At 40.0% G+C, this 27,108-nt stretch overlaps 1 protein-coding gene across 3 annotated transcripts in view; it reads left to right on the top strand.

Moving 5' to 3' along the window:
* The window catches only part of COL5A3 (collagen type V alpha 3 chain), a 116,649-nt gene that overhangs the window by 53,377 nt on the left and 36,164 nt on the right, over positions 1-27,108 (top strand). For all 3 annotated transcript variants that reach the window (XM_088137909.1, XM_088137910.1, XM_088137912.1), the window contains exons 15-33: positions 935-988; positions 2,848-2,901; positions 3,006-3,059; positions 5,291-5,344; positions 5,429-5,482; positions 9,862-9,906; positions 10,108-10,161; positions 11,272-11,316; positions 16,426-16,479; positions 17,883-17,927; positions 18,428-18,481; positions 19,684-19,728; positions 19,964-20,017; positions 21,650-21,694; positions 22,598-22,651; positions 24,688-24,795; positions 25,085-25,138; positions 25,227-25,280; positions 26,568-26,612. In XM_088137909.1, coding sequence (XP_087994035.1) covers positions 935-988; positions 2,848-2,901; positions 3,006-3,059; positions 5,291-5,344; positions 5,429-5,482; positions 9,862-9,906; positions 10,108-10,161; positions 11,272-11,316; positions 16,426-16,479; positions 17,883-17,927; positions 18,428-18,481; positions 19,684-19,728; positions 19,964-20,017; positions 21,650-21,694; positions 22,598-22,651; positions 24,688-24,795; positions 25,085-25,138; positions 25,227-25,280; positions 26,568-26,612 — 1,026 coding nt within the window. The remainder of the gene's footprint in view (positions 1-934; positions 989-2,847; positions 2,902-3,005; positions 3,060-5,290; positions 5,345-5,428; positions 5,483-9,861; positions 9,907-10,107; positions 10,162-11,271; positions 11,317-16,425; positions 16,480-17,882; positions 17,928-18,427; positions 18,482-19,683; positions 19,729-19,963; positions 20,018-21,649; positions 21,695-22,597; positions 22,652-24,687; positions 24,796-25,084; positions 25,139-25,226; positions 25,281-26,567; positions 26,613-27,108) is intronic.

Here is a 27,108-nt window from a genome sequence, read left to right as displayed (position 1 = left end):
AGAATATAGCAGATTCCATAGGAAAAAAGTAATGCATGGTATACAAGCTTTTTCTTTTCATGGACATTGAAAGGAACTTTAATCTCTTGAAATTGTCTAAAGTTATTTGTGGGCCAGCTATATATGACCTTAACTAAGTCATATCTAGGGATGTGCAAAATTCAGTGATTTAGGAATGGAATGTTTCAGAAAACTCTGGGATATTCTGTTCCCCCTCCAGACCATGAAGAATGACCTCTGGATCATGCCATTCTGGAGGGAGCTTGGAAGTTTCCAGAAATTCTGTTCCCCCTTGGATCATGCTAGACCTTCCCAAAATGGCATGTATAGTCTGGAAGGAGAAATAATTGAGTTTTCTGGAACATTCCACTCCTGAAAACTAAATTTTGCACATTTCTATACCGCCCTTAGATATGGGACTTTTCCCATGCAGGGGGTGCAAAGTGGGAGAGGAAACCATACTGGGTCATAACTGACTCCTCTTCTTACTGCATTACTGCTGATATCTGATAATAGCAGATCACATATAGAAAATTAATTGCCTTAGGCCAACGTAGAGCTGCCACTGACATAGGTGATCACATCTTTAGCTCCTATTTCCTGCTCCAGACCATTTCCCCAAATTTACCTTGTGCTGTGAAATCACAACTCTTCATACTTCTCCATTGCTGAATAAGAGTTGAGTGTGCAAACTATGGCATAACATGTATCACTTTCTACTAGAGGAGAATCTAGTGATTTACAGGAGAAGAATGTGTGCACTTTCCTTCATACATATTACTTTGCTGACATTTTTTAGAAATAACAAATAGAATAGTCTCCCTGCCCCCCCTCCCCCCCCCCATTAAATCCTGGATCTATTCACTGTAGTTGGATTGTTCATCTTTGGAAAATTCTGAAATGAATTAACCTATTCATAACATTGTTTCTGTAGGGTCTACCAGGAAAATCAGGACAAAAGGGGGATACAGGTGATGTCGGACCCCAGGTTGGTTGCTGAAGATGAACAGGAGGGGCTTGTGCTATGCTGGTAGGGAATTCTGGAAGTGGAAATCTAACATATCTGGAGGACACAAGGTTGGCAAAGCATGAAGTATAAAAATGCCAGGCTGATGTCCACTCTTTTCAATCCAGGCTTCCTTATCCTTTTTTTTGTGTGCGCCTTCAAGTCAGTCTTGACTGCTGGCGACTGCCTGGACTAGCCCCTGCAGTTTTCTTGGCAAGATTTTGCCAATGGCTTGCCATTACCTTTTCCCTGGGGCTGAGAATGAATGACTGGCTCAAGGTTGCCAAGCTAGGTTCATGTCCAAGGTGGGACGAGAACTCAGAGTCTCCTGTTTCTAGCCTGGTGCCTTAATCATTACACTACACTACACTACTTGAGGCTCTCCGTCCTTATTCTTGCACTTCTTTATCTCCTGCCCATTTTACAGTTTTGTACAGTGTACGTGTCTTTCACATTAGAATTTCTGTAGCCTGATCGATTTACTTTGCCTTAATGTATTATACTCTTCCTTACATAAAGTTAATACATGAAGTTTGAATCTGAACATGAAGTAGCAGTTTTGCAATATACAGAATAATTCACCCCTTCCCCCAAATTTGGAAGGTTCACTGTAGCCATTTCAAGCATGCTGATCTTTTCTCCTGGCATGCTCAAATGAGAAGGTTTTTAGGTTATCCTTAGCAGACAGAATTCTGGCATTGGTAGCAGTATAAGTAGATGAGCCCTTTTTTCCATCAGTTTCTTTTTTGTCTCCCTCCCTCCCCTCATCATAAGCAATTACCATTCATGGAATGAAAAGACACTCCTAGGGAATAAAATTACTGAAGAAATATAGGTCTTTTGCAAGTTTTTCCTACTATTTTATCTATGATACCCTCATCCTACCCATGGCTGATAGAAAATTATTTGTGATTTATTCATTATTTATGTTTATACGCTATTTGAGCCCCATCCTCCCCACAAATGCTTTCAGAGAAGTGTATCATAAAATGCATTCGGAATGTAGAAAAAAGTGAAATGAGATTAAACATAATTCCAGATCTTTGGCCACCTTCTGTCCCAGGATGAGGAATCCATAGCTCTCCCAAACAGCTTTCAGGATCCATAATCCTTGGCCATATCTTATGAATGGGAATTGAGAACTGATGGAGAGAACAATGTCTAGAGGGTCCCCAAGTTCTCTGCTTCTGATATAACAGCAGGAAGGGAATTAACTACTGAGTCTTTCTCAGGAAAATGCTTCAAAGAGCAGAGTTCACAGTGAATAAGACCTCTGGCTTCTTGAATCAAAAGGCTGAGATACACACAAGAAGTCCTTTCTTATGGGTCTGAAGAGACAAGTGTATGTTTATGGGAATAGGCTTTAAAATCTTGTCTTTTTGTGGAAAAATGTATTACTAAATTTTATTATGTAATACCAAATGTACAGTAATGTAATTGCTGATATAAGCTGACAATTTAGATGTTACATTCTGGACCAGTCATTGTTTTTGGATCTTAACATACAACTTCACTGTTATCAGTAGGCCAGGGCATCTGTAAGAAGTCCTTTCTGATAGATCCTATATTGATGTGAATGTAAAATACATATTGCCACTGATAGCCAAAACTTCCATGTGAGGTTTAAGTCAAGGCACAACATTTTCCCAATGGAGGTGAATGTTCATTCATACATACATACATACATACATACATACATACATATGTGTGTTTGTGTGTGTGTGTATATGTGTGTGTGTGTGTGTGTGTATAAATAAATAAATTAATTAATTAATTAAAATAAAATAAAATAAAATATGTGGAGCAACTGTTGGTCTCATTTACTTCAACCCTCATTACAGGGCTCCCCTGGGATACAAGGACCAGTTGGACACCCGGGGAAAATGGGCAAGCGGGTAAGCATATCTATCACATCTCACACATGGACAGGTGTTAATCTATAGGAATGCTTCTACTGCCCCCTTTTCTCACTCTTTCTCTCCTTTTCATTTTTTCAAAGGGCCGTTCAGGAGCTGATGGTGCCAGAGGACTCCCAGGAGAACCAGGACCCAAGGTTTTCTAAATCTTAACTGTAGGGTGGGATTCACACAAAAGAGGGGGAGAAAGCTCTGAGATTCCCACTCCCATGGTAGTTTGGTCTCTCCTGTAGCAGCAACACAATAGTGGGGCGCAAATACAGCTGAATCAAGTGTTGTTTCCACTTTCATGTTGAATTTGGCACATTCAGAAGTTTTCATCTCATAGGTATGCATACCACATGAAAATCCAACTTTTTCCCCCTGCATTTTCTGACTATGGTCTTGGAACCCATTCAGAGGAAGTTGTGCAGGAAATTAAGAGGAGTCCTGCTGAATCAGAAGCAGGCCCATCTAGGGTTTCCAACCCTTGGCCAGCCAGATAATTCCACAGGTGCACAAACAGGGTAGGAAAGCAGCAACCTTTCCCTATTGTTGATTCCTAACATCTGGTATTCAGAGATACAATTCCTCTCTGAACATGAAGAATGTTTGAACTAGCTCATTGGCAACACATCTCCTTTACTGCCAAAGCCTTCATATGTAAGAATATAGGAAACTGTGCAATTTGCCAACCTAGCCTGGGATTTGTCAGCAGCTGTTCAGGATTTTGGTCTCAAGATGCAAGAGACTGAAACTGGAGCCGTTTGCATATTATGTGTGTGATTTATCATTAAATCATTGACTTCTCCTGCGTAGCCTTAAAAAAATGATAATAAAGGACTGAATGGAGAGGATCGCGTGCACAGCTTCCTCTAAGCCAGTGTTGTCCAAACTTGGCCACTTTAAGATAAGTGGACTTCAACTCCCAGAATTCCCCAGCCAGCATGGCTGGCTGGGGAATTCTGGGAGTTGAAGTCCACTCATCTTAAAGTGGCCAAGTTTGGACAACACTGCTCTAAGCAGTTATTGAGTACTGGGATAAAAGAATCAAAAGCTTTTGGAAAATAGAAGTCTTTTTAGTAACAGTGAAAATGAAATTTCGTATAGAAGTCTTGAGCCCAAACTACATATGACCTTTATTTATTATTTGTTTTTATTTATTTATCATATTTATATAGCCGCCTATCTCACATAAAAGTGACTCTTAACTCCATAGTTCTATTTTTGAATGCAGCATGTGCCTCCCACATGCAGATTGCCAGACCACATACACAATTTATACCAAGAACTCTAGTATGTGGAATAAGATGACTTTGAACCTTTGTCCCTTTCGTGCCCATAATGCTTGCAATTTTCATTGCTCAAAAGGAAAGAAACAGAAGGATCCATCCTTCCCTTCTCCCATCAGATATTGTAAAAAAAAAAAAAAAAGTTCTGTTGTAATCTTTACAACACAGGGAGAGGGACTCTGTGGTATTCCATACATGCTACATCTCTGAGCATCCATCATGATTAACCCTATAGACTGGGGTTGATGGGAGTTTAGTTCAACAACATCTATAGAGTCACAGGTAGTCCACCGCTGAAGTAAAATGGGTCTCCCTGCTGACATAAAGTAAGTCAATATTACATTTAATTACCTGCGTATTGCAGAAAGGGAGATGGGGTTGAGCCTGAGTTAATTCATCTAAATTGAAAGTCAAACTACAGAATTCCTGAGTCTTATTTGTCTCAGCTGCTATTCTCCAAGACAAACATATTCAGAAACATAGCAAATTCTTGCCTCTGGCCTATGATCTAAAAAATACAAATTTCTTTATCAAGTTTTGCTTCCTTCTAAACTCAGAAGCACCACTGTTGCCTTTCAAAGCATGGCAGATTGATCAGTATGACAACCTCCTCCCCTTGCAGTGGCCTATCATTCTGTGCACCTATTTCTTGGATATAATTTAAATTTTATGTTATTTTTTTTAAAAAACCTGTGGATTCTGTTTACCCTATAGGGTTGCTGTAAGGACAAACAGAATTGTTGCAGTAAAGTTAGGCATGAAAAACAATATATATATATAACTGGTCTATTCTTGTAATGGTATGTGGGAATAACCTTGGGAGACTGGGCCCAGAGGCACTGCCAAGGGAATGGTTAGATAAGAGGCAGCCTAACCCGCAGCTGGATAATGGATGAGGCAAGAGGCTCAGAAGAGACTGTCCCTAGTTTCTCATAAAGGAGACGGGAGAAGAACTGTATTTTCAGACTTGCAGGATTCTGTAAATGTAGCTTTACAATAAAGTAGAATTACCTTATCTGGTCGTATTTCATGTCTGGTCTATCTGGTAGGGCTGACAATTCTTGTCAGTGCTCATCTGCTTTTCATCTTACTTCTAGGGTGACAGGGGCTTTGATGGTCTCCCAGGACTTCCTGGAGGAAAGGGAAACATAGTAAGTCTACCCCAATATCTGTACTGTTAGTGTCATCTATCAAAGCTACCACCAACATTCACTCCCCACTTTATTGCTTTGCAGGGAGATGTAGGGAAGCCAGGTCTACCTGGGCCTCCTGGGGATGACGGTACTAAGGTAAGCCTTGATTGAATGGAGGGGTGAACTTTTAGAGATGGGGGGTATTTTGGAACAGTGGATTACACACAATAACCTCAGCTCTGTTTGCGGGTCCCAGAGCTTCTAAAATCAAGCCTTTTTATGTTATTGTTTGTTTGTGTTTGTTGTAAAAAATAAAAAATTTATAAAAATAAAAATAAAAATAAAATCAAGCCAATAAAATGCAGAAACTATTTACAGCATACAATTTACAATAGCTGTATTTCAAAGATATTAAAATAACTATAAATGTTCTCCATATTGAGCATTTCAGTATCCCAGCTTAACAGTTCTCTGTTTTAAAGTATGGCAAAATAATTAAAACAAAAGTTTTAACAGTAAAATGTATTTTGAAGTTTTAAATAATTTAATAATTTCAATAATAAAATAGCACACCTGTTTTCTGTTATTACTGCCATGTCACTGAAAACCAAAAAGAGGCCAAATTTTCAGGCTCCCTCAAGCCAGCAACATCACAATTTCATTTCCTCCTCTCCAGCAGCTCTCAGGAGCCAATAATAAGGTATCAAACAAAAATGCAATCCCTGGCTATTTTTTTTTTTCTTTTTTAATTAGAACTACAAAAATGGGCAAAAATTGGCCCTGTCCTCATTGTGACACCATCACCATCACAGCTCCTAAGACTGAAAAGAAAAGTATGATCCTCAGCAAACATTTTACCTGCCCTGTCTTACAACAACCTTTAATTTCAACCATCAATGGCTATGAGCCATTAGGAGATCGTGGGTTTTGTAGTCCAGCATGTCATCTTGAGGAGGCCTCCAAATCATGTGTCATTATCATTCCATGGTAGATTGATCAGGGATGACATGAGTTGAAGTCCATCTCAGAGGCATCAGATGGGGAAGATTGCCTTAAAAAGATGCTATATGTTTAATTGAATTGGCTCCAACAAACCTAGCGTATTACTGAAATGATAAGAGAAAAAAGAAAAGGTATTTAAATGAATGGTTCCAAAACAATTAGGACACTGTTTATTTAATTGTTCTGAATGCTTGTATGTCACTTCAATGGCCTAACTTTAAGTGACACTCTCTTACAGTCCAGTAAAGGTTTAAAATAATCACTTTAATCAATATTTCCCCTCATAGGTTAATTAGAACAGGCAATGTATTTATTTTAAGGACAGGCCCCATATTTTAATTCATATCTCAAAAGGTGACTCAGGAAACAGCATTTCCTTGGAAGCTTATCAGGGATTCTGTAGTGAGCTGGGCATGAGAGCAACCTTCCAAGTAAGATAGTTTGCTGATTTTTTCTCACAGTGTGCAGATAAGTGAGGTGTGTTCTGTAAATCATGCTTTCTCTTCATAGGGGTAAGTTATGGCCTGGTTAGTGCCCAGCATGAATTGTATAGGTGTCTCAAGATAACATCCAGAATCACTTGCAGCACACAGGGATTTGAAAGTAGACAAAAGGATAAAAATAATATCAGAACATTGCAACTTTCCAGGACTCTCCATTACAGATCTCAGAGTAGCCATCTTGGAAAAAAATTGCCAGCACAACTGTGTGAGAGATTACTGAATTCATATACATCAGAAAGGTTCAGGCTATCACCAAAGGTCTCAACCAACACAATGATTTTAAACAAATTACGGTTGTTAATTTGAAATGATACCTATCTCCTACCTAACCTATATCTGCATAATCATCCTGTCTTCCCCTTCCTTCCCCCTCTTTCACCTCATCATAATTTCAATCCTACATCAATTTAGCCACTTGATGCATGTGATGAAACGAACTGTTCTTATGAAAGCTTATACCTTTTCATAAAATTTATCACTCTGAAAAGGTGCTACCAGACTCCTCCTGATTTTTGGATAGTAGGTAGGTGATCTTTAGCAGACAGATCCTTGGGACAAGTAGTCTATGATGAAAGAAATGTTGAAAACAAACAAATATTGTTTTATATTTAAACCCATAACTTCTTTTATTAGACAGTCTCAAGATATTGTGGGTATGGTGGCACTTGACACTGAATGTAATTTGTTTTTATACACTGATGTTATTATGACTATTCTTGATAATTATGCAGTGTTATTATCAAGGTTTATTGAAGTCATACACAATATGTTTTTATACTCTGGCTACACTATTAACTGAAACGTATCTAATTTGCTGCCTTGGGGAATCTGCTATGTCTAAGGATTATTGTAAGAGATTAGGATTTGCAATTTGTACCACCTCCATAAAATACTTGGAGTTATATCTTTTTTGAAATATATCCTAGTATCTTGAACTGAATATATCTAAATATATAGATGCAATTTCAATTGATGGTTAAAACCATTGCATTAAGTCTTTGGGGTAAGATTAATACCCCAAATGAATATTACATTGAGATTAATGTATATTTTAAGAGGGACTCCAATGTTAATTACTATTAGACATTTTATACAGATAAGTTAATAAGAACATTTTTTATGGAAGGCTAAAGCCTCTTGAATATCCTTGGCCAAATTGAGGTTACCTTACGATAATGGCAGCTTCAAACTCCCAGATTTCCCAGATTTTTATAGCACTGGACTTTTATTTTAACACCTTTATTTTTTTAGAATGAGGGTTTTTATGAACATTCCTCTCTTTGGGCCTATTTGGAGAGTAAGTGTATAATACTTCTTGGCAAGTTTTGGGGTTCAGGTGTACTAAACAGGGATATTGGTTTCCAGCTTTGAAAGCTGTCAAGCACATTTGATCAGTAATAGGTAAATAATTACGTCTTGCTCCCCAATCACATGATAAATTGATGCTATGGAATAACCCACATTTGAAAATAGAGAGGAATGTGTTTTATTGAAATGCTTGGGCTAAACAAGGGATTAATACCTAATCAGGTGATTTCTAATGTTTTTAAAGATTTTGAGAGATAGCATATTATATATGACTCACCTGTAACATTTGCTTGGAATATATACAGTTGAAACATGTATTAATGAAAGACTATGGCACAGATGCAGCCTCTGAGGCATCTGCAATTTTAGGATCCTTAAGAGATGCGGAACCTGAATGGAAACTAATAACTCAATTTTATAAGGAATTAAAAAGCAAAATGAAAGTATTAGTGATATATCTGAATTGTGGAATGAAGGATTAGAATATCCAACTTTGAAGAACCAGTGGGCTCATAAGTTAAGAAACTTGAAATATATTTCTTAGGATTTCTAATGAAATTAATTCATCAGAAAATATTATTTTCTGGTTCCTGGACTCTTCAAAGAATGTTTGAAAAAGGATGGACATTGCACTTTTTTATGTTGACATTTTTTAAAATATTCAACCATCCAAAGTCTCCATGGGGTTGGCTGGCCTTATATACATTTGATAACATAAAATAAATAAGAAATGTGTAAAGAAGAGTTCTTTACATATGATCTGGTCTTGTACAGTTTTGTTTTGATTTCAGATCACTATATATGTTAATACAGTTTTGAGAAGAAATATAATCAAGAATATTAATGTGATGTTGAATTGTATTTCTAAAACAAAAATTGGCATCTCATGAAGAAATTTGGGCCTATCTAGCTTGGGGCATAGCAAAGATGATACTTTTACATAACTGAAAAGAAATCTACTTTCCTGATTTTAAGAAATGGATCAAGGATAGGTGTTTCCTATCTATTTTTGCAAAGACTCTCTATTCTAAAAATGATGATACAATTTGTTTCTATATTTTCTAGATTTAATGGTAAGCTTGAGGATCAAATTAATTTTATATTGCTATGTATAGTTATTATATGGATTTTTTGTTAATAGGTTTTTTGTAACATTTAGTTTATTTTAATCATTATAATAAGTTTATCTTTTCTTTCTTTACTGTTTTTTTCTCTTGATGCTGTAGTTTTTTGTATTTCTCTAATTTATAAAAAGTCACACACAGACACACACACACACACACACACACACATGAACATTTTAGAGGAAAACACTTAAGTGTATTTCAAGGTAGCTGTATTCAATCCTCACTGAACCTGGAACTTTCCAGATATATTGGAACTACAACTACACAATTTTTTAGCTGGTATGGCTCTTTGGAAATGTAATCCTAACGTTTCCTTCGAGTTAGATAAGAATACTGTAGTAACCTTGAAGCACTCAGAATACTTACTATCTAGCTACCTAGCAGTATAAAAAGAATACTAGGCTTCTGGACTATAAAGTACAGATTATACTTCCCACTTACAGTTGAATCTTCTATGATGGATTTCTTAAAGTAACCTCAGTGTATTTACTCATTAGGTATCCAGTATGAATCCATCATAATTGGGAGAGTAGGTGGGTGGAAGAAGCACAGTCTAATACTCAGATTGCTCATTTCCTCCTCCTTATTTTCAAAGGGCTCTGAAGGTATGCAAGGGCCCAGAGGACAGCCTGGGGAAGCTGTGAGTATCTACCTGCCAGGACCAAATTCATTGGGTGTTCTGAGATGGCATTAATCTAAGCCATTTTAATGGGGGAGTGACAGGTGTACTGCTCTCCTGACTTTCTTCTTCAATGGAACCAAGTTTCTAGCAAGTGTGTTTCACTGAACATAAAATGTTCCTCAAAGTCTTCTAACCTAATATAACCATATTTTTTCCTAGGGTGTACGTGGTTTGCCAGGCTCACGAGGTACTCCTGGTTCCCCTGGCCAGCCGGTATGAATTTCCTTCCCTATCTCCTTCTACTCAGAAATAAGCAGTGGAGTTTGAGCAGGAAATTGGTTCAAGGAATAGGAAGAATTTCAATCAGGAAAAAAACCCAACAACCATGTATAAGCCTAAATTTCAAGTTTTGAAATTTAATCTGAACATAACATTTCAATTTTGGGCAGTACTTAGTTTTTGAATTTGCAGTTAGGTTTTGAGTTCTGTTTATGATGCTGCAGTATGTAATGGTGAAAGCCCAGAGCACATGTTACACTAAGACATGATATTTTCATTGAACCACTGTGGGTCTGATTCACACACATTGGTAAACCATAATCTATGGTTTACAAATCAGTAGCTGGGTTCACATATCACACAAAACAAAACCCAAACAAATCATATGAGTTGGGATCATCCATCACACTAAACCATGGTTTATTTCATTTTTATGTTATTATAGTTTATTTATTGAATAAATCACAAATATCTGGATTTGCATAGTATTCAAAGCTAATAACAAAGCACACACATTTAATTTAGCCCAAGGAGTGAACTTAGCTATTATAAGTTAGTGTGATGGGTGAACCTACATGTCTAATCTTTGAATAATAATTAGTAGATTAAGAGCACATGATGAAATTGTCTGTCCTCCTCACCTCCTCTTCCTTATTTTCCTCTCTTTCATATGAAAACCCTTAATTTTTAACCATGGTGTAACAATTTATCTGAATGAGTATCAATCACAATTTGCCAAATTCAAGTTTGCCTGCTTATTTAGTTTGCAAGCTTTACCCTTAAATATAATCTCAGTGCAGTCATAACATACATCATAGTTAGATAAATCATGGAACAGAGGAAATAATTGGGAAGAAATGCTCCTAATGTCATAACCCTGATTAGGAGATAGGGAACATTAACAACTGTGCAGGGACTAAGAGACAGAACTCAATTTGCCAATTTGATGACTGTTCTTTGTCATGTTCTATCTATCACAATATTTTCCAAAATGGTCAGAATTTTTAATGTTCCAGATTGGATTTGCAAAGTGGTTTCTTTTGAGATTGTTCTATACAAAAATCTCCCTTTGACTTTCATGATCTTGTTGTTTGCCTCTCATAGGGTGTCACTGGTATTGATGGTGCTTCTGGGCATAAAGGCAACATGGTAGGTAAACACAGGGAATAAGGGCTTTCCTTAGCATATGGTAAAGGGGTTGTCTGCATATAGCAGAGGGATATGAATAACAAATAAGGTTTAGGAAGGTGATGAACATGTCAAGTGATAAGGTCAGATGTTACTTACATCCATTTGCTCTTAAACTGAGCCAAGAGAAATGGCCATACGTTCTATGCCTTGGAGAATTTTTGAATAATATGATAATACATTGAAAGAGGATTGCGAATGTGGAGCTGGAACTTAGAACAGACACCATGCATATATTCAATTTTTTTCTCATTGCTTAACTTTGGACTCTTTTATGACCAGTTATGGGAGAAAAGCATGAACAATTGAGGAGCAAATATTAGAGCTCATTCTTCTAGCCCCACAGTATACCTAAATTATAGTCTTACCCAATCTGGATCCCTTTGAGAAATGCGGACTTCAATTCCCAAAATTTTCAACAATGGACCTCCTGTCTAGGGAATTATGGTAGATGAAGTCCACACATCTGAAGAGTGACTAGATTGAGAAAAGCTGTTGTAGAACATAACTAGACTACTTGGTGCCCACCCCCCAGTTCTCAAAATCTGTGAACTTCAGCCATATTGCTTTTTGCTTATGGAAATTGTTTTGCAAAATACATTGAGTATTAACCATACTAAGTGTACCCCTGCTTTTATGAGCATAAAATTTAGTTAATTCCAGCTGGTTCTTGGAGCCAATTCCTTCCATGTTATCTCAGAAGAAATGGATCTGCTACCCCATACATGTATTTAGTGTTAAAGCTGGAATATGGATGGAACCATAATACTAGTCTACATAATTAGACTTCTGCAATGCGCTCTACATGGGGCTGCCCTTGAAGAGTATCCAGAAACTTCAGCTGGTGCAAAATGCAGGGGCGTGAGCAGTTATGCGTGTTTCTGGTAGAACACACGTTATACCTCTGCTTCGCGAGCTGCATTGGTTACTAGTTTGTTTCTGGCTCCAATTCAAGGTGCTGGTGTTGACCTTTAAAGCCTTTCATGGCATGGGACTGGATTATTTGAGGGACCGCCTCTCTCTGATTTCACCTACCAGATCTAGCAGAGAGGGCATGTTATGAGTTCTGTCGCCTAGGGAGTTACATCTGGCAGGACCTAGGCGGCGCACCTTTTCTGCTGTGGCATCTGTATTGTGGAATCTTCTCCCCCCTGAGGTGAGGTTGGCCTTGTCACTGTTGAGCTTCTGGAGGTCCCTCAAGACTTGGTTATGCCAGAGGCCTGGGGACCCCAGGGTACGAGGGAGCTAGTGAGGTGGCTGTTATCTTTAACACCCCTTTGTCTATTATTTTTTGTTTTAGCTTGATTTTCTTATCTCTTAATGTATTTATTGTTTGCTTTAGCCCTGTTGTACACCACCCAGAGTCACTTGCTGGTGAGATGGGCAGCTATATAAAATGAATGAATGAATGAATGAATGAATGAATGAATGAATGAATGAATGAAATGGGAGTAAAAATTCTGCACAGTGTACTCACAGATCTGGGTTAAAGAAATGATGTTCTAATAAGTTTAAGCCTTAATGTAATTTTCTGTTGTAGTGAAATAAGGTAGAAGGCTGGAGGTCTCACACCTCCATTCCTTGCAGCCTTTTGTGTCTTCAGACCCTGCCCTTGCCTCTGTTTTGGGGCAGTGTTTTGGTGGTTCCTGTTGCCACCATCCATCCTCTAGGGGGCACTTCATCTGACATCCTTCCCTCACCCTAGTGTATAAGAGAAATAGGGCTCTCACACCCTGTATTGTCTTTCTGGTGATTGAAAGCTCAGAAGTACAAAAAATGCAAATAAGTTCAATTAGATAATCTCCTGGCCATGTAGCATATAAGCATATGGCTAGAGATTTCAGCCTTTCCTCCCCCTGCCCTATGGGAGATTAACTATTCTCATAGGACATAAACAAAATAAAATTTAAAATTAAAAAAATAAGGTAGATGGTAAAAAAGAAGACCTTTTCAACTTTAAAATTGAAACTATAGACATTCAGTGCTGTAGGAAATACATACTACTTGGTTAGAAAATAGACTATGAAAGTCAATACAATATTCCAGGCAAATGTTAAGATGGTGCTCATTTTCTACAAATAAAAAGTTTTTTGTCAGAATGTTATTGACCTCCAGATTATTCAACAGAAAACTTATGAAAGAAAGATTTCAAAGCAGAAAATTTGAACAGTGCCTAAACTAGGAATAAAAGCTGAATTGCGCACAATTGACTAGCTTGTACAGAGAAGTAAAATCATTAGATTTGGTGTAATATCACAGAGAAAAAAGAAAAGAACAATTTAATGCAAAAAATGAAAGAAACAATTGAATGTGCTTATTTCTACAGAAATAGCCATTTCTTGAAACAAACCCCCTTCCTTTTATTTGGACTGTCAAACTTGAATCTGAGGCTGGTGGGTAATGATGTTCTCAGCCTTGCTTCACAGCTTCTCCATCAGATCTACCTAATTTTTTTGAAACAACTGACAAAGAGCATATCTTCCTCATAGATGTGGGCTGAGCAATTAAGCCTGTCTCGAAAGCAAGGATAATGGATTCACAATATATAAATATTAAACACCAAGCAAATATCCGCTTTGATTTCCTGCTGTAATACTATGGATTGATCCAATTCAATCTAAACTGTCAGAAGATTCTCCTAGAGCACAACCTGAGAATATACTAATCTTCAAACCAGCCATTAGAGTTTGATTTAGTAAACTAATTTTAAAGGGGAGAAGACATAGCATAGATGGAGTTCCAGTCTGGCTAGAATGTTACTTTTTTTTCCTAGTGTTTTTCCTGCAGGTGCAGGGTCCACATTCCCCCCCCCCCAGATCAACCGAATATTGATCCATTGGTTGTGATAGGAATCAACCAACTGGCTTGTTACCCGAGCCTGATGTTGTGGGCTGAGAGAGAGCGACTGGCCCAAAGTCACCCAGCCGGCTTTCGTGCCTAAGGCAGGACTAGAACTCACTGTCTCCTGCTTTCTAGCCTGGTGCCCTGACCACTAGACCACACTGGCTCTCCTCTGGCTAGAATGTTACTGTCCTGATCCAAATGTGTGTGTGTGTGTGTGTGTGTGTGTGTGTTTTAATAAATGGCTTTAATTGAAGGATGCAGCTCATCCTATTTTCTCTTACTGTATATATGTGCACTTTGTAAAGACATGAGAGAGGTGACTGTATTCATAACACAGTGGAAATGATTCTGATGTGGTAAATGTTTTTTTTTTTTTTTTATCTGCGCTCAGTCGTTACCGACTCTGCAGTGACTGCTTGGACGAGTCCTTGCAGTTTTCAAGGCAATTGTTTCGGAAGTGGTTTGCCATGGCCTCCTTCCTAGAGCAGAGCCCAGCTGGCGAGCGCAGGAGGCGGGGTTTCCGTTGCTTAGCACCCTTTTTGGGCGCGCGCGGTTTTTCGCGCTTACCAGCAACTGCTCCCGACTCCTTTTTTGCAAGGCGCCGCCACCATTTTTCCTCCCACCGCAGTGAGAGTACCCATTTATCTACTCACGTGAGTTTTCGAACTGTTGGGTTGACAGGAACTGGGGCGGAAACAGGAGCTCACCCTGCTAACGCGAAGGCTGGACTCGAACCGCTGAAGCGTCGACCATTTCTGGCCGGCAACTTTCAGCGTCATTAAGCCGCTGTGCCACCGCGTCCCCCTGTGGTAAATGTAGGGTGGATTTTTTTTAACAAAAAAATTAAGCATGGCAATTTAATTCATGGAGGGAAAAAAAGATGCAATTTAAATATTCCATGTTATAATTCATATGTTTCCTAATATTAGTAGATACTAACTGTTTGCTATAACAATTAGCATAAATTAGTCTTCAATTAAATAGAATCTTCCTAATGCCCAAGAGCATAATGTACATATTTTGGTCAGGTCACCCACATCCTTTTGCAGTACAAAACCATGTCTGCTTAAAATCAAGAGAACCAATTTTGTAATGATGGGTTTCTGTTTTGTTTTCAGTGTCCTTGGAAGGACATTTTTAAGTACTGTCATTTGTTCTGAAGATGAAGTTATGTTTGTTCCTTCAGCAATTTAAATCTTTCCCTGGATTATGGCCTATGTGAGCAGAATATCAGATGTTAGAGCTGATTGTTTCCTTCCTTTTATTTTAACCAAAGGAAAACAGAAATACAAGAATATGGTAAAGAAAAATTAAAAATGCAGTGGATTGTAATAAGCATACATACTTTTAGAATATCCTAAAAAACAATCTAAAGTTCTAAATTTTAGGCCTATGCTAAGCACATCCAGTTTTAAGTTTCCCGTGTTTATTCTTGTCAGTGCAACAGAATGCAGGCAAGGAATTATGTAAAGGGTCTCAGAATTCTGCTAGTGTGTCTGTCCACCTTTTCATCATTAGGACACTGAGTAGATCCAAACAGGACCAAATTTGGTGTGGTGGGAGAGGCTAACCAAAGAAGATTGAGTTGAACAATGGACTAGATCTGGCAGGGTTAGGAGTACAGAAAAAAAAAATCCCTAATGCATCCCTATGGGAAGATCAGTTGGCCAGCAGCTTGAAGGGTTGCCAGTTCCCCCATTCTAAGCCTGATGGTGAAGTCCAAAAATTACTGTGGGGCAGAATGAAAGTAATTGTTCATGCTCTTTCAATTATACTTCTCCATACTGGATCATGAATGTTAGTTTTCCACAATAAATGGATATGTGCAGTCTGAATTCACATAGGGTAAGAGGGTTTATTTATTTATTTATTTATTTATTTATTTATTTATTTATTTATTTGCAATAATATGTTTATACCACCCTACTTGTAATGATTCTCAGCCAAAACCTTTCATCCTGGGAATGAACTGGAAACAAACTCTAGCCCTCAATGAAGAATTAAGAAGTTGGAAATGAAACCCTAGCATCATAGCACCAGTTTCCCAAATGCTTTAGAAATTGGATCTTGACCTTCTCCAGATGTTTCATTCTTCAAGTCTCTGTCTTCTCCACTTAGTAATTTTAGTCATTGTGCCACTGTTGTTAACATGTCTCTTCCATTATGACATATGTAGGTATGTACATGCACTGAATGTTGGCTGACTGCAGGGTTCTCTATCCTCAGGGTATTCCAGGTGAATCAGGCCCACCTGGGCAACAAGGAAACCCTGGATCTCAGGTGTGTATTTTGTTTGCATGTACACATGGAAGGCTAGGATGTAGGGCAGTGGGGGGCGGGGGATAAACATGAGCAGGTCACTTGCTGGTGAGTCTTTTTTTAAAAAAACAGGAGATTATCACATGTATGAGAATGTTTTTTGTTACATTGGTGAAATGTGTGGGTTAACCCTTCTTTTTCAATCATGATTATGTTGTTAATATTCTCCAATCTCCATGCTGGCTGTTATTGGCCCCAGAAGGACAGTTTCCACTGGTGTCTAATTTGATTCTGACTGTGAAGTTTATTAGCAGCTGGGTTCATAGATTGAAGACAATGTAATATAAAAATAGAGTTCAGAAAATGTTAAAGTGCTAACTTCATCTCACTGTAATAGGGATGCAGATCAGCACATTGAACACTGACTCATCCATGTTACTTGTTTTGTCCATATATTTAGGGTAAAGTGCACCTGGTTAGTTTTAGTTATGCCATCTGAACATACCCATATTCCTGTGTTTGCTCATCAACCTTAATATGGAAACTTTAAAGAAAACTGAAGCATTATTCAAGAGGCTAGTGCTGTACAGATGAAACACTCCCACAAAACTGCCTCAAGAAGCAACATGGCTCACTTGCATCTAAGGACAAAATGAGATGGCCCTTGCTGTCCTGTAATGCCCATCTCAGCCTTCTCCTACAGAGCGCATGCAATGGAGTAAGGCCAAGAGAAGTCTTCTTCAGCAGACCTTGTAGACAAAGGTTGAGGAGCTTTCTCCTACAGTCCTGGACTAAGTGCCTCCGGGCTGCAAACCTTCAGCAAATGCTATAGGATTGCCTGTAACATGGACTGAAGGTGGCTAGCTTGGAATGCCCTTGGGGTACAGGTAGTCCTCACAATGCTCACCAAAAGTTTGCATGGTACAAATCTTCCAGGCCTACATCACATAACAGAAGCAGGCAATCTGGAGTCCACTCAGCATGCCCAGAAGATCTTTTATCTGGATAGCTTCTGCACATGCCTCAGGCAATCCAGAAGCCATCCAATCTGGAAGATCTTCAGCCAGCCCTGGGAGAGATGGCTGAAAGTAACCTTGTCTTATAACTCTAGTATGAATTGATTTGAGAAACTCAAATTGCTTTAGCAAAGTGAATCACATTGCCTCTGCAGTGAAAACTACTTCATCAAAGAAAGAAACAAATCAATGCTCTGCAAATTTCTGTACAAAATAGTTTTTTTCCATTAAGAATTTGACCTTGCAGAGGAATAGATATATTTGAATTGAAAGGACATTTCCAGGATAGTCCCAGGGCTCTGAAACACTTATCCATAGAAAAATAAATGCCTTATCCATAGAAAAATAAAATGATCTTCCTCTTGTAAATTGTCACATTTCCCCACCCTGTTTGGTTTTTCTCCCTAGGGTTTGCCTGGTCCCCAGGGTCCCGTTGGGCTTCCAGGAGAAAAGGTGAGTTGGAGTCAGGGAGTGTGTAACTGAGTGGTAGAATCAGAACTAGACTGAAAATACTGATTTTCAGGGCAGCTACAACAGCAGTGAGCACCAGAGTCCCACCACTGGGATCTGATGCAAAAGAGTGCTGGGCGCAGAATGTTGTTTTAACCACCAAGATCAAACTGGTTTCATAGTGCTTCCACTTAACAATCCTCCTGGTCAGGCCAAGATTTCTTCATTTCAGCCATATGATTTGTGATGGGAGAGGATTTCATTCTGTTGCTGATCTTGTTCTATAGTTTGAAACAAAAATGTCCAGCTTGAATCTGCTACAGATTCCTGAGAAATCTGCCAATGGGTCCCAGTCTACATTCCCCCCTGTATCAGCGTATACCTAGTGACATATTTGATAGGAGATATGAGAGCTGATGGAACTATGTCCCTCAACCCAATGTCACAGTTCAGATTGTCCTACCCAGGTTTCCTGATCATTTCCCCCAACTTTCTTCCTATAGGGTCCCCCAGGAAAACCAGGGATACCAGGACTGGCTGGAGTGGATGGACCTCCGGTAAATACCAACATTATTACAGTCTTCATGAGCACAGTACTCAAAGATGAAAACAGGACAGTTTTCTTCTTTTGCAGTAGTTCTAATATCTGGGAAGAGGGGAATGATGTAAACACATAAACAGATTTACACCTGGGATACTATGTTATGCCCAGAAGAAAACCTAGATCCATACCTTCTCTTTCTTTCCTGTTGGCCCAATATACTTTCATAGAGAAACAGTTGAGGATATATGAGTGTGTTCAAGACGTCAATCAAAAGACCGTAGAGCTACTCTGAAGCATGTTACAGCCCCCTTAAAAAATTCCTTCCTTCCTTCCCTCCTTCCCTCCTTCCTTCCTTCCACGCACCCACCCATATAATATAGGCTTCCACTATTTGCCCTCCCCTCACAACCCTCAGGAAAGCCCCCATGAAGCCGCCTCCTCCTCCTCAGCTGAGCAGTGGAACTGCCTGCCATTTTGCTGGGGGGAAGTGGAACAAAGGGAGCCATGGACCATGAGGAAAACTGCACCCCTGCTCCCCATTCTGGCATGTCCCCAAAGGACCCCTCCCTCAAGGAAAGAAGGCTCACCTGTCGACCACCAGTGCCCCCCAGCCAGCCCTACCTTGCCAGCAGGCATCCAAGTGGCTCCCTCATCTTTTCCTCAACGCCCACAGCTGCTAAGAGATTTCAGATTTCTGCCTCATTTCCAAAGCAGCCAATCGCCAGTTGCCTGTTGGGCCTTGCCGCCAGCTGGTGGGGAGCAGGGGACAGAGGGAGGTGGGAAAGAGGTTGGGGATAACCCATGACAGTCACATAACCTGGGCCGATCAGGGTGGTGCAACAGCACAACAGCGCTGCAGCGGCCACAAATTTCCCAAATTTCAATCCCATGGAAGCCATGGGTCCTGGATTTTGAATGCATTCTGTAAGTTAGCCCATTTGAGATACCTTGGTTCAAAAATTGTTGCCCTATGATACACCGTTTTGCCCAGTTGAAACATTTCCCCCCAAAAATGAGAGTTTTAGTAGTATATAGATTATATTATACAGGATATTTAACACTATTGTGTATTAACTGTACTTGCAAGATCAACAATAAGGGTGAAGTGTTTTTTATCTGTTTCCCAGTGCAACTGCTTCATTGTGGTGGAGTACCTTTAAGCAAGCATTCACAGTGCAATTACTTCTCAAGGCTGTCTCTTCTGTCGCTTTTCAGGGTCATCCTGGAAGAGAAGGGCCACCTGGAGAGAAAGGAGCTCAGGTAAAAAAAAATGCCTGCTTCTGATAGGCAGAAGTACAAGCTTGCTAAAGAGGCACCTGAAGCCCATAACCTAGAGAGGGGAATTTCTTGTAGTCAACCATCTTCTTCCCAATGCAAACAAACAAACAAACCAGAAACAGGTGGATTTAGGATCTTTAAGACTGCAGCAAGGCTGGGAAGGGAGGCTGCCTGACAGACAGGAAACAGACTTGTTTTAAATGTCTTTCTCCTTCAGGGCCCATCTGGTGCAGCAGGGCCAATTGGTTACCCCGGTCCCCGGGGAGTCAAGGTAAAGAGATATCACTTTCCGTCAACTTCTAGAATGAGCACTTGGACTGGAATTTCTTCCCTTTCTTCTTTTCTCTGTGGAGTCCTTGGGCTTCTCTGAGCTTGGTTCTTTTCTTGCAAACGTTTCATTACCCGGCTAGGTAACATCTTCAGTGCTGAAATGGGATGGGGTTTGCCCTCCATTTATATACTTTTCTCTCTCTGTCTTTTGCTAGAGCCTCTATTTATTGGCAGTATATTTATTTATTATTTATATATTTATGAAATCAATTTACACAGCTGCCCAATTGACATGTGACCAGGATGGCACACACAATTAGAGACAGCAAATAACAACAACAACCATAAGAAATCACTAAAATATAGTAAAATATATTGCACCAGAGGCAGTGTCGAACAACTAAAGACAGAAACAATCAAGATGGGTACAAAACCTCCTGATCCTGTGCCTGGATGAAAAACCAGGTATTTGGAGCCTTCTGAAAAGAAGTAGGGTCAGGGCCATCTGGATCTCAAGGGGAATGATGTTCCATAGGCATAGTGACAGAGACAGGATGTTTCCTGGGTCCTGCCAGAGGATACTAGTTAAGTGACAGGACCTGGAGCATACTCCACTCTATCCGATCTTACTGGATAGGAAGAAGTAATTGGAGACAGACAATCCCTCAGATAACCAGACTCTGTCACTGAGGTCTTAACAACCGGCACCTTGAATTGTACCTGGAAGCTGCTGGTAACCAGCATAGCTTGCAAATACTATAACTATGGTGTTACATGGGTGCACTGAGATGTGCCCATAACTATTCATGCTATTGCTTTCTGGACCAGATGTAACCTTTTGAGTGGTCTTCAAGGGCAGCTGTACATAGACTGTATTGCAATAGTTCGTACATGAGGTGACCAAGGTATAAATCACTGTGAGTAGGGCCTCCTGATCCAGGAATGGACATGATTGCTGCAGAAGATGGATTTATGCAAAGACCCTCCAAGCCATGGTTGCTACCTGCTCTTCAAGCAGCAGCCATGAGTCTAGGAGGACCCCCAAACTGCGTACCAACTCTGGGCTAGTACAATCCCATCCAGAACCAAAGATGGAACTCTCAGAATCCAAGTAAAATCCACGTGATCTTGCTAAGGTTCAGTTTGAGCCTGTTCTCCCCCATCCAGACCTCTCCAGACATTGAGACAGAATCTCAATAGTATTGCTTGGCCAGCCAAGTGCTGAGATATATAATGATACCCAACCCTATGCCAATGGATGACTTCACCGAGCAGCCTCATGTAGATGCTAAACAGGAGCAGGAAGGGAATTGAACCCTGAGGCAGGGATGTCCAAAGGAGGTGTCAAAAAGTCAAAATGATGGCTGCAGTCATGCAGTTCAAAGCCTGCCCTGCTCAGAAGGTTGAATGTACTTCTTCAGGGCAAAGAACTGGGCTGCCAACCTTCAGAATTTAGTAGACACTATGTGACTGCTTGGACCTGCCTTGGTGTCTTTCTGTATGATGTAATTCACAGCGTGTAGCTTTCTGGCTGCCTATGATCATGGCTTCTATGTCAAAGTAAATGTTTAAAGTTGGCTTTTTTTAAAAAAAAATTATCCTACCATTGTCATCCTTTTCCATGCTTCCATAGGGGGCCTTTGGAATAAGGGGCCTGAAAGGCAGCAAAGGTGAGAAGGTAAGTCTCTGAGAAGAGTGCAAAGTAATATCAGAGAAAAGATTCCACAGATTTCACCAAATGTAAGATAGCATTTCATTGTTCCTGCTTTCTCTGTGTTGCTAACATGATGTACTAGAACAGATTATGAATATTTAACTGGAGTGAGTGGAACAGGTGTTACATCTTTTGACCTTCTTCCAATGCAGTAATTATGTGGCATGTGCTTGATCTGAGTGTTGAGGTTCCACCTGGGTATAAACCCTTGATAACTAGTTTTTTTTGGATTACAAATGGATTTGTATTACAAATGGATTTTGGATTTGGAAAATCTAGAACCTGCAGTTGAGTAATAACTTTATTAGGATAACCCACACACACACATACAAAAAACCCTCAAAAGTGCAGGAAAATATTTTGTTTGTGAGCTAGAGGTGAGCTGGAAAATATTTTATAGCAGAGTTAAAATATTGTTCACATTTGAAATGCATCCATATTTTAGAGTCTCCCTTCTTAATAAAATTCAAACATGTTCATATTTGTGTTTTGACATTTTTCTTTTGAGTATAATCTTTGAAGTGTATTTCTGGCTAATAAATTGTTTGTTCAAACTCTAAAATCCTTATATTCAGACAGTAAGCCATACTGATTCGGTTGACACTTAAAAGTAGGAGAATATAATTTCAAATTCAGGCAGGGACATTTTAACTAGCAAGTCTACTAGCCAAGTGTTCCTATCTTAAGAAATATATATGCTCTTTTTTTTTTTTTTGGCCAATAAGAACAACAGTTACAAGTGTAGATTTGAGGTAAAAGGATTTTTAAGCATCATTAAAACATATGATCTTTTCTTGATATTTCAGCATTAAAATAAGATGGACATTTCTGTTATTCTCACATTCTTTACTTTTTATGCATTCCTAGGGTGAAGATGGATTCCCTGGCTTCAAAGGTGATATGGGGCCCAAAGGTGATCGGGTGAGCAATATTCTTCCCAGTATTCCAGTGGCTCTGAAATACGCAGGCAAGCTTTCAAAAGAAGGTGTACGCCACTGCTGACTCTATAGAAATTTCTTCCTTACCGTTAGCATTGGTAATAGGAAGTTGAATCTTCTCCTGGTTTGAGCCTTTAACTTGGGCTCTTGCTGTTTTTGTCAGAATAACTAAAGTAGCATTGCAGAGTTGTGTCACAAGCTGCACTCCTTTTGAGTGTGGCACACCTAGAAAAGGGGTGGGGCTTGTGTTGTGATACTACAGTGCTGTTTCATCACTCTAATCTCCCTTGTCCTCCGAAAGATATCACTAGTTGGTCAACCCATAGCCACATACAAATGCCCCAGACCCACCTTTGTGGCCCCCAGCATATCTCCCCTTGTATCAATGGCAGTAAAACCACCTATTTTCAGTGGCCTAAATTTTGAGGAAAAATAAGCTCATTAAGCTTATGCAAGCATTAGTCTACCATTTTTGCTTCTTAACCCTTGCATGGGGCCCATACACCCCAAAATACAATGGCTCATATGGCCGTAGCCAGACTAAATGCTTTTTTAAAACAAAAATGAAGCCTTTACCTATTAAAAAAAAAAACTTGTCCGTGCCTTCTTTAGATCAAGCACAAGGTTCCTATATTCAAGGAGAAGGAGGATCACCTTTCAGAGACCACATGACAGCATTACACAGGATCAAAGCTCTGGTATCTTGCCAAAATCCCACTTGTCAGCCTCTGAAGCATTGAGAGGCACAAAGGGATTATGCCAGCTCATGTTATGTTTTTCAGTGCACAGAACAAAAGACTTCCCGTAGATGGGCTTTGGGTAAAGAGGCTAAGATTCAGGGAAGAATCTTTCATCCAAATGTTAGAAAGCCAGAAAGGTCATTTCTTTTTGGAGAATATTTGTACCACAAGACACGGATTCTCCATCCCAGTCTTAGATACTATGATCTCTGTGGATGCCAGAGAGCGTATCTGGACTAAATTCAAAATGTTCTGCTTGGCATGTGTTGGGATGTGGTCATCCTAGGATGTCAGGCTTGATGCATTTTGATTAGCTGCATCTCAGGCTTGTTGCTGTGTCAATAATGGTACTCCTCACTCTGCAAGGTTTGCACCAAAGCATCTGCTGCTACTGAAGGTCAATGAGGCCCTAATAAATGACCTGTATGTGTACAGCATGGTTCAAATTTCCAGAAATACAGAGATCACGCAGAGATCCACGTTACCCTCATTTTGTAGCAATCTGTGGCATCTCCAGCCACCTTTTTTTTATGAGATGTATCTACTGCTTAGGACAACAAATAGGATTATCAGTTTAGTAATGTTCTTTTCAACTGCATATTACCTTCACAAATGTGTTTTTCTAAATTTAAATTTGGTACATAGTGGGAAGGGAGCATTTGTAGAAGAAGAATGCTGTAGGGTTTACTTGGCCTTGCACAAATCAGCAGTTCACCCCTGCAGAATCAATCTTGTTTTCTCTGAGTTGGAGTTGTTTCAGAGACCAGTTGTGAGGGGGAGAAAATAATCATGGGAAGAAAAATTGATGGGTGGGTGAAGGGCCATCCACAATTTTCCCATCCATTGATGTTTCCTTGCAAACGGCCTTGTGTTACTGAATTCCTGATATATAGCCTTGCTCATATTCATTCCCATGTATTGGCAGAACTTTGTTGTAAAGTACCTCTCTTTTTCTCTCTCTGAGACCCCTGTACACACTTATACGCACACACATACAGTAGAACCCCCAAGGGTAGAAAAATCCCAACTGCCTGGGATTCGTTTCCCTCCCCCTCCCCCGAAATGATTGATAAAATCCTACAAATACATTTCTTAGCACCAATGTGCAACTCAGATTAGCATCAGTAGTTAGCGTATACACTCCATTGTATCATTCTCTGAAATGACTGCAGTCACAATACATGGATGTTTCTGAATTCCTGAGAACGTGCTTTGAAACTAGCATTTTATAGCCATCACGATTGGCCCAACTCTTTTAACTCTTTCATTCTTTCAACAGGGTGATGCTGGCCCATTGGGCGTACGTGGTGAAGATGGCCCTGAGGGGCTGAAAGGGCAAGTGGGACCTGTTGGGGAAGCAGGTTCTTCTGGCCCAGCTGGTGAGAAGGTGAGTTTTCCGGACATAGGAAGCTATTTGTCCCCATATGGGTTACTCTGGCATTCAGCAGCTCTCAGAGGATCAGGTAGAGGTCTTCCTCATTATGACCTGATCATAATAGAAGAAGAAAGAAATCCAACTCGGGATACTGTATATCCAGGGCTGTGCCCTAATACTAAGTTGCGGTCCCACTCATTGATTGCAGCAGAAATTTGTTTAATACTTTCTCCACTTGCAAGGGATTGTTTAGTACCATCCCTGAACACACGTAGGCTCTGATCATCTCCTTTTTCTGCAGGGCAAACTGGGTGTGCCAGGTTTGCCAGGTTATCCTGGCCGCCAAGGACCCAAGGTGAGCAGGAGGGAGATGCTGGAGGAAAGGAAGAAATCTTGTCCCAGTCTATCCTGCCCTCCCCTGAGATTGGGTTGTTTTTCTACAGGGTTCAACTGGATTCCCAGGGCCCCAGGGCCTCGCTGGAGAAAAAGGCAAAAGAGTGAGTGAAACTGGGAGAGAAACAGGAAATGCATCTTGAAAGAAACAATGAGGTTTTTTGTATTGTCGAAGGCTTTCACGGCCGGCATACGATGGCTGGTGTGGGTCTTCCGGGCTGTGTGGCCGTGGTCTTGAAGTTTTGTTTCCTAACGTTTCGCCAGCACCTGTGACCGGCATCTTCAGAGAACTGCTCCTGTCTGTGCTCCTGCACTCTGAAGATGCCGGTCACAGGTGCTGGCGAAACGTTAGGAAACAAAACTTCAAGACCACGGCCACACAGCCCGGAAGACCCACACCAGCCACCAATGAGGTTTTTTCCTAGTCTCCAAAAATTTGCAGAACATGGGAGAGGAGGAGGAGAAGGATATGGGAAGAGTGGAAAATCAACAAATGGGACTGCATTGGAAGAAGGAGTATGTGAACCCAGAGTCCTTTTTGAAGGTGCTGACCACAATTGGAGCAACATGGCTATTCCCTCATCTCCCAGAGCTCTAAACCTGCCAGAGACAGCTGTCTTGCAGTCTTCTTGTGAGAAGCGTCTGTATGGAGCACTTGTGGGTGAACCCAAGTCCTCTCCTTTTCCAGAGAGGAACAAATGGGACCGCATTGCAGCCTGGATCTTGCTTTCATTTACAAAATATAAATGCTTCAGGATTTGGAGGACTGCTTCTCTTCCATCCCTTGACACATTTTATTGATTCATTTTATTTGCTACAGCAGCGCTTTTATTTGCTAATGCTCACACTTCAGCATGGATCACGGCAAGGGAGCACAGTCTGAGAAACAGGATTACCCAATTACCAGCTGTTTTCACTGAAATGAATCTGAGAGGGAAACGGTTCTCTACTTTCGAATATTCATATCAAACGTGACTTTCCAGTTTGGGGTTTAGAAGAACGATCCAGTTTTGTATTGGATTTTTTGTATTTGGTGGTACACTTGCTAGGATAAGTGTTAGCAGCCATAACCAAGGGATATAAAACAGAAACCTTAATTTTAGGCAAATGTTATCAAAGTTTACATTTTAAATGTCCAAACATTGAGTATTGGCAGATATATTTATAACAGTAGTTAGCATTTCTACTGTACATTTCAAGTTTAGACATTCATTTCAGTTCTCCTCTTAATGGGCGATGATGCACATTAAAGTCCAAACTAGAGGTGACATGAGAGATCAGGGGACACCTGGGCATCTCTCTGTAATGTGCCATTTAAGCCTGCCAGCAGTATGTGTGTGGGCCCATTGAAGTCCATCTTAACCGCCTTTTCTGTTTTCCTTCTTTCCAAGGGCAAAGCTGGCCAGGCAGGGCAGACTGGAGAACGTGGTCCTCTGGTGAGCTTTCATCTAACACATGCTAACCAAGTCCCAAGGACTCTCCAAAAATATATTTTTGTAATGTTTATCATCAAAAAGCCTATATATACAGTATGCTCTTTGGCTAGCAGAAGTACTATGTTAAAATTTCACATTACCTTGCTCTGCATCCCTTCACTGATCAACAAATTACAATTATGCAAACATCCTGATGAGAATATTGAGACAGTGAAAAAAGGATATAATGAAAGTGTAACACTCTGGGGCAGTATTTCTCAACCTTGGTAACTTTAAGAGGTATGGACGTCAACTCTTAGAATTCCCAGCTGGCATGGCTGGCTGGGGAATTTTTGGAATTGAAGTCCACACATCTTAAAGTTGCTACAGCTGAGAAACACTACTCTAGGGCTTTCATATTCCTTATATGACAATGGGTAGCCCTGGGGTCTTCAGCATCTTTTCTATCTTTCATATGTCATGTCAAGTGCTTCTAATATTGTTCTTGGCTCTGAAT

The sequence above is a fragment of the Python bivittatus genome, unplaced genomic scaffold, assembly GCF_059951505.1.
Source record: "Python bivittatus isolate LINGU-HERP-01145 unplaced genomic scaffold, Pbiv_v1 ctg000220_np1212, whole genome shotgun sequence".
Lineage (NCBI taxonomy): Eukaryota > Metazoa > Chordata > Lepidosauria > Squamata > Pythonidae > Python > Python bivittatus.
The sequence above is the reverse complement of the archived record's forward strand: the minus strand, read 5'-3'. Positions and strand labels throughout refer to the sequence as shown.